Source organism: Myotis lucifugus, unplaced genomic scaffold, assembly GCF_000147115.1.
Source record: "Myotis lucifugus unplaced genomic scaffold, Myoluc2.0 scaffold_328, whole genome shotgun sequence".
NCBI classification, from domain to species: domain Eukaryota; kingdom Metazoa; phylum Chordata; class Mammalia; order Chiroptera; family Vespertilionidae; genus Myotis; species Myotis lucifugus.
In genome coordinates this window covers 494,236-501,357 of record NW_005871376.1, presented here as the reverse complement: position 1 = coordinate 501,357, position 7,122 = coordinate 494,236, and the positions used below count along the sequence as shown (strand labels likewise).

Below are 7,122 nucleotides of genomic sequence, written 5' to 3'. Positions count from 1 at the left end.
CCCAGCAGGGAGGGACGTGTCGAGCTGAAGTGAAGTTGAGCCCTGTGCACAAGACAAGACTCTTCTCCCCCCGCCCCCGCCCCCCGCCCCTGCACAGAGCCTCCCTGCCCCCTCACCACTGATGATGGGAGAGGGGCGGGAGCTGAGCAGAGGGTCCAACAGCCTGCCTTGGTTCTTTGTGGCCGCCCAGTCAAACTGCGAACTGCATACCCCAGGGAGAGCGGGCCCCATCCCCGCCAGTGAAGCCATCAGGTTCCTGGACCAGCCTGTCCTTGACTTCCCTCCTTGCTAACTTTCCTCCCTTGATCTGGAAGGTTGGAGAGCAGGAAAGCGCCCCACATCTAGAAGGGGGTCCTGCGGCCAGATGAGCTCCTCTCCTCGCACAGCATCATGCTACCTATAGGCCCCACACGTGGGCCGGCCACGTCCGTTCTGCTGCCTCTCAGTGGAAGATGGGGAGGTGGGCCTCAGGGAGCAGTAGCCCAGAGCCAAGGGTTGCAGGGTCCCCCACTCTTTAGTCAGCCACTCAGAACATACGGGCTGATTGTTCCTGCCTGACCTTGGTTTCCCCACTTCAATGTGAGAAGCGTGACACCCGCCGTTATCCCTCAGGAGTCCCGGAGCCACCTGAGTGGAAAGTGACTAGTGATCCAGATACAGTGAACCGAGTCACGGAGCCTTGCGTGGCCTCCTGGTGTGACGGGCGCTGCTGTGGGCACAAGTCACGGTGAAGAGAGTTTCCTGGAGGGTCTCACAGAGGCAGGTGGTCTTGCTGCCAGAGGCTGAAGGTCGTAACCTGCAGACACAGCCACTGAGGGTGCCTGGCATTGCGTGGAGACCTGGACCCGCTGCGTCCCACCTCACTCACCCCTGGACAGCAGGCCCAGGCACTGGGGCCACCCAGGCAGCAAGTTGCTTCTAACTAGGCAGTCAAGGGTGACTGCTGGTGGCCCCTTGTCCAGTTGGGGCGGACAGGGAGGTGGCGTATGGCTTCTCAGGCCCAACTGCATCTGCTCCCTCTCAGCTGCTGGTCACACTCCTCCCAGGAAGGGACGGGCATTATAGCAGCTGCCTGGGGCAAAAGCAGAGAGTCTGGCCCACCCCACCCCCCCAGGGTCTCACCTGTCCAGACCTCCCCGAGGGGATCCCTTGGTCCTGAAGGTGGCTGGTTCCCCCAGCCATTTTCCTGGGCACCTTACATCTTCTGCCTGGCAAAGCAGTCATTTAAAAATATCAATTTGATTAATGTGTGAAAGGGCATGTGACTGAGGCTTCAGAGACGTTTGCGTGGTCTTATCCACTTCTCATTTCCAGTTGGAGGCTGAGCCCATTCTGGACCCCCATTAAGTTAGAAGAATTCGTTTTAATCACCTTTCTCGGAGACAAGTCCTTTGTTTCATCAGAATCTACTGCCTGATTCTAAAGCTTTGTTTGGTGCGTTTAGTGCTTTGGTCAAGTTTACATTCTGTATTCTCTGGCAAAAGTATTCACGACTCTTGTGTCACATGTACTCTTGATTTGTTGAGGCATTTAAAAGCCAACTTCATGGTCCCATCCCTTTGAGAGACAGACTTGGAAACCCCTCTTCATGTGGCATCTGAACTTCCTAAAGACAACCCGTGCTCAGACGCCCTCCTGGCTGAGCGCAGGGCCAGGCTGAAGTCCGCAGCTGCCCGTCCCCATCTTTCCTCTCCCCTGGGATGCTCCAGAGAAACTGACTCTTCCCCTGGTCCTGGGTCGCCTACTCAGCCCGTGTACCCACCACACTGTCATTTTCCTGTTGCGTGGCCAGGTCTCCGCCGGCTGTGCAGTAGCAGCTCCCGCCTCATGTCCTGCCCCATTCCGGAAATCCTGCTGCAGGCTTGCCTGGCCGTGTCCAGCACTTCCTCGGAGACATCGTTTGTCAAGGGACGTGCAGCATCCCTGCCTGGGATGAGTCCTGCCTGTCAGTCTCCGTCACTGTCCTTCCCAGTTAGGGGTGACACTATCGCCAACGTGTGCCCACGGGGCCAAAAATGCCGAGGCGTCTGCGGCTCTTTCTGAGGGGCCCGCTCCTGAGGCACCGTGAGGTGGGAGAGGTCCTCGAGTCGTTTTCCGCAGACATCGGCCCACGGTGTGGCCATTTCAGTGGTAGAACCAGAGGATTCCTATTCTCCCTGTGGTCAGCCGGTAGGATAGGGCAGGAGTAGGGGAGGGTTGTTTATTGGGGAGGAGAGGGGGGACTTTTGGCTTGTTAGAAACTTCTTTATTAAATGGGATTTTTTTATTATTAAAGGAGAGTGGACATATGATATTCTGTCCTTTTTCTGGTGTGAACAGACTGTATACATGTATACACCTTATGAAGTGATCACTAGGAGTAGGTTTGTGTGGTTTTTTTTAATATATTTTATTGAGTTTTTTACAGAGAGGAAGGGAGAGGGATAGAGATTTAGAAACATCGATGAGAGAGAAACATCGATCAGCTGCCTCCTGCACACCCCGCAACTGGGGATGTGCCCGCAACTAAGGTACATGCCCTTGACCGGAATCGAACCTGGGACCCTTCATTCCACAGGCTGACGCTCTACCCACTGAGCCAAACCAGTTAGGGCTCTAGGAGTAGGTTTTGATTGCAATTCTGTCACCTGCTGGTGGCATCTGGGATGGTGGGAGGTGCCAGACAGAACTGGGACACTGGAGTTCTCTTCTGGACCATCACTTCCTCCATGTGGCTTTGGATGTGTCATGCCTTCTCTCTGGCCTCAGTTTCTTCCATTTTTTAAAAGGAAGCTGTTGACCAAATGACTTCCCAAGAGCCTTCAGCACTGCCTGCCCGTGGCAGGTCTCTGGTGTGGGGCAGGGCCTCGGAGGGGCCTGTGGGGGCGCAGTGGCAGCATAAGTGGCATCATGGATTCATGACCCTCTGTGTCTTCCAGGCCAGTGGTGTGAGCCTTAGCCTTGGGTTCTTTCCCTGGCCTGACCCCATAGGTCTTGTTCACAATGGAACCCCAAGACCTAGAATAAGATCTGGCCCTCTGTAGGCATTCAGTGTGTGTTTCCGAGTGAATGCTGAGCTGCCAGCCCGCACTCCAGGAACGGGCTGCGTCCAACCCAACTGTGTCAGCAGGTTTGGCAGTGTCTTCCCGAGCCTCAACATGGCGGTGAAACGGCGGGAACAGGCCCTGCAGGACTACAGGAGGCTGCAGGCCAAGGTGGAGAAGTACGAGGAAAAGGAGAAGACAGGGCCAGTGTTGGCCAAACTCCACCAGGTACCCAGGAGAGCGGCGGGGGGTACACAGCGAGGCACATGGCACACACAGCAAGTTCCTCCTGTACCTGGGGACCGCCTTGAAGGCTGTAGGGCCACACGCGCGCGCACACACACACACACACACACACACACAGCCCCCAGCAGGGATGCTGGGCGAGCCCGGGAGAGCTCTGACAGCAGGGTCTTGTTCCCAGGCCCGAGAAGAGCTCCGGCCCGTTCGGGACGACTTTGAGGCCAAGAACAAGCAGCTCCTGGATGAGATGCCGCGGTTCTACAACAGCCGACTTGACTACTTCCAGCCCAGCTTTGAGTCCCTGATCCGAGCGCAGGTGAGCTGCTCCCACGTGCCCCGAGCGCCAGCCCAACACTCCCTCGGAGACAGTCGTGGCTTTGTGGACACATCTCACGCCTGCCCCCACGCCACCCACCCTGCCCCGGCACTGCCCGAGGGAAGGAAGTCAGGGGCCTCTGGTCATTTGCTGGGCTCTGTTTTGGTTAATCCCAGCCTAGGACGAGGTTCCATGTTTAATAGCTCTTCCCTCTAGTTCTCTCACATTTCACTGCAAGAAGCAAAGGAGGTTGCACCATCAGCACCTCACTCTGAGGGGCAGGGTTCTTTTGCTTGGTGTGCTTAGGAAGTCAGGGATAGAGGCATAGGGGGTGAAGTCCCTTTTCTGAGGACCCTACACCCCCCATCCCCACCCTAGTTACTCTTCCTTTGGCAGGAGACCACGGAGCATGGTGAACCCTGGGGAGAGCCACGCGCGGGGCACTGGCCGTGGTGCACCTGCCAGCAGGAAGGGCAGGCTGGGTGTGGGTGGGGGTGCACAGCGGAGCACTGGGCTAAGCAGTTAGAGGGTCACCATGGGCCAACCCTGTGTCTCCCGCTACTCATGGTGGGATACAGAGTGTGTGATGGGTGTAGCTGCTGCCCTCCTTGCCCCTTCACCTCCCAACCTTCAGGCCATTTGCAGGGATTAGTCCCCCCATCTGTAAAAGACCAAAAGGTTGAGGTTCTAAAGCCAAGGGGTCTTTTCCACGTGGGACCCCCAGCTGACTCCAGATGTTCAGCATCCTTTCACCTTCCCACCTTCCCCACCAGGTAACAAAGCAGACGGCTCAGCCCTCCCCATCTGCCTCCAACTCACTTCTGCTCTTGGCCTGGGTATTTGGCGCCCTCCAGTGGACACTGTCATTCCTTGCAGAGTCCACAATCACAGGTGCTCAAGAAAACGCCTGACTCCTATCTCAGTTACCTGCCGTCTTTGGAGAACACCAAACCCATGGGACTGGCACTTGGGGTCAGGAACCCTGAGCAGGATTGATTTTGGAGCTGGGACTTGTTAGCGACCATGTCCTTGGTCACTAGGGGAAAATGAGGCAGAAAGCTAGCAAGCACAAGGGAGTGGGGGTGCCCACACTTACCCCAGAGCACTGCCTCAGTAGGTGGGTCCCCACTCCTTCCAGCAGCTTCGTCCTGGGCCTGGAGGAATGTACTTAAGCCCTGTGTCTTCCCTCCTGCCCGCCCTCTGTCCTGCTGCGTCACCGCCTGTTCCAGCCCCAGCGCCTACCCTACCTCCTCCATCCCATTGCTCAGGGAGGACGCTCCAGGGTGTGAGGCTGTGGCGTGCCCAGATGGAGCAGTTCAGGAGCTCAGGATGCCCTGTCACTAGGCAGCGGGGTGGCGGGGGTGTTTCTGCCTGCTTGGTACCAGCTTCCCCCTCCCGGGGCTGCACTGCCATTAGTCACTGGAGAAGTGAGCATTCCTGGTGACTCAGCCACACAGTGCTGCTCTGGGGGAGGGGGGCATCCCCCATGCTCCCCAGCACTAGCCCAGGCTCCTGTCCCCTGAGGTGAGGGCCTTGATTTCGCTCCCCTCAGATCTGGCTGTGGGAGACACTTTCTTAGAAGCAGCTCAACCAGGGCCCTGACACCAAACCTGCCACTCAGCCTGGCCTTGCCAGCAACAGGGCCCAGGCCAGGGTTTCTAAAGCAATAGTTTCTTTTCCCCAAAGACAACTTGAAGCTGGATAAAATGTAAGGGTTTTGAATAGTGTGGAATACGTTCATGGAAATCCTTTCATTTGTCACGAGGTGGAGACTGAGGCAAAAATGGCTCCTGCCCCATCCCCTGGAAAAGCCCATCCTGGGCCTACTTAGGCCCTGGGTCTAAGCAGCCCTCAGCCATTTATTTGAGTTGCTGGTGGGTCCCCACTCCTCACATTCCCCCCCTCATTCCTGTAAGCTTCCCGTCCCACACGGGCCTACTTAGAAGGGAATGTGGAAACAGCCAGCCTGGGCCCTGGGCCGAGCCCCTTAGGCATGATTATCAATTCGATGAGTTGGGAAGGAACAGAAGGCTAAGGAGGAGTCACCGTTCTCACCTTCTAAAGACCAATTCTCAGGGCTTTGGGAGCCTGCCATGCCCTCTCCATGAACAAAAGCCTCCAGCTCCTAGCTTCTGTCCAGCAGTGAGCCCCTCGTCACAGTGCCCGACTCCCTGGTCTCCCAGGACCTGCCAAGGGCCTTCCAGCTCTCCCCAGCCCCAGCCTGGACTGTGCTGTCTTCCTCCACCACCCAAAACACACACCCCCTGTGCTGCTTGAAGAGAAGGGCAGAGCCCCCACCTCCACCTCCCGCCTCCCCGAGGATCTGTTGCTTCCCTCGCCTTTGACTTATTGCCACCCCAGGCAGTGGATGGTCCTAAAGGGAAGGGCTTCCGGCAGTGGCTCACGCCTCCCTGGTTGCTGTGCAGTTGAGAGAGATGGGCTGAGGGGAAGGGCAGCAGTCGAGGGAATAGGAACCAGCCCAGAGGGTACAGTGCTGTGGGGGCTTGGTGCCCAGAGTCCAGCCCCTGCTGACCTCCTGTCTCCCACTCAGGTTGTCTACTACTCTGAAATGCATAAGATCTTCGGAGACCTGACCCAACAGCTTGACCAGCCTGGCCACCCTGATGAGCAGCGGGAGCGGGAGAATGAAGCTAAACTGAGCGAGCTCAGAGCCCTCTCTATTGTGGCTGATGACTGAGCCCCGCCCCTCGGGACACCCCTGGAACACAAGTCGGCTTCTCTAGTCTCTGCCCTTTTCAAGCTTAGGCTCAGGCATCAGCCAGCGAAAGGCCATCCCTGGGAGAAGGCCCCTACCCTACCTCACCAGCCCTTTGGAATGAGCCTGGCACCTGGAGCCCCAAGCAGGCTGCTGTCTCCCCGCCCATAGCAGGAGCCTGCAGACAGGTAAGCAGCCTATAAAACCTGAGAGGCTTTCTTATTTCCAGAAGAACCATCCAAAGTGCCTCCTGGTCCAGGGCCAGAGCAGGCTGCCCGCATGCAGGGGACATGGGCTCCGTCAGCTCACCTGCGGGCTCCGCCTTGTGTGCATGGCTGGGATCACATCTACCTCCAAAGACCGTCCTGGGCACCACCCACCCTGCTGCCCTCCTACTTCTCTCCTTTCCTGGGAGAGGCCCACAACACTGTCCTGAAAATGAGTGCTGTGGTCCCCCAGCCTCGACAGGGCCCTCACTCTAGGCTCCCAGCACGACAAAGGCTGGCTTTTGTCCTTTTGGTCAAGTGCAGGGAAGATCCCGTCTTGTAGGTTCTCTAGGAAATGGATTCAACTCCTGTAAATGTCCAATCCACAGGCCTCAATGCAACAACAGTGGGTTTGTGTCTCACCTGAATATTTGGAATTTTTTTTCCAGTAAAGTTTTCAATAAAATGTTCTTGTATTGTGCTGTAACTAAGGAAAGGAGGAGAGAGCCACCCCGGGTATTTTTTTTCAGGGTAATGCTGCCCCCTGCTGAGCTGGCAATACCCATACAGCATCCTTTCTCCTGACCAGCCAGCAGCCACTGAGCGCAAGGGGGCTTG

General features: G+C 57.0%; 1 protein-coding gene across 1 annotated transcript in view; it reads left to right on the top strand.

Annotated features, from left to right (window-relative positions):
- Positions 1-6,970, top strand: part of BIN3 (bridging integrator 3) — a 39,908-nt gene extending 32,938 nt beyond the window's left edge. The window contains exons 7-9 of the mRNA XM_006100736.3: positions 3,110-3,251; positions 3,448-3,582; positions 6,134-6,970. Coding sequence (XP_006100798.1) covers positions 3,110-3,251; positions 3,448-3,582; positions 6,134-6,280 — 424 coding nt within the window. The 3' untranslated portion in view covers positions 6,281-6,970. The remainder of the gene's footprint in view (positions 1-3,109; positions 3,252-3,447; positions 3,583-6,133) is intronic.
- The last annotated feature ends 152 nt before the right edge of the window (positions 6,971-7,122 follow it).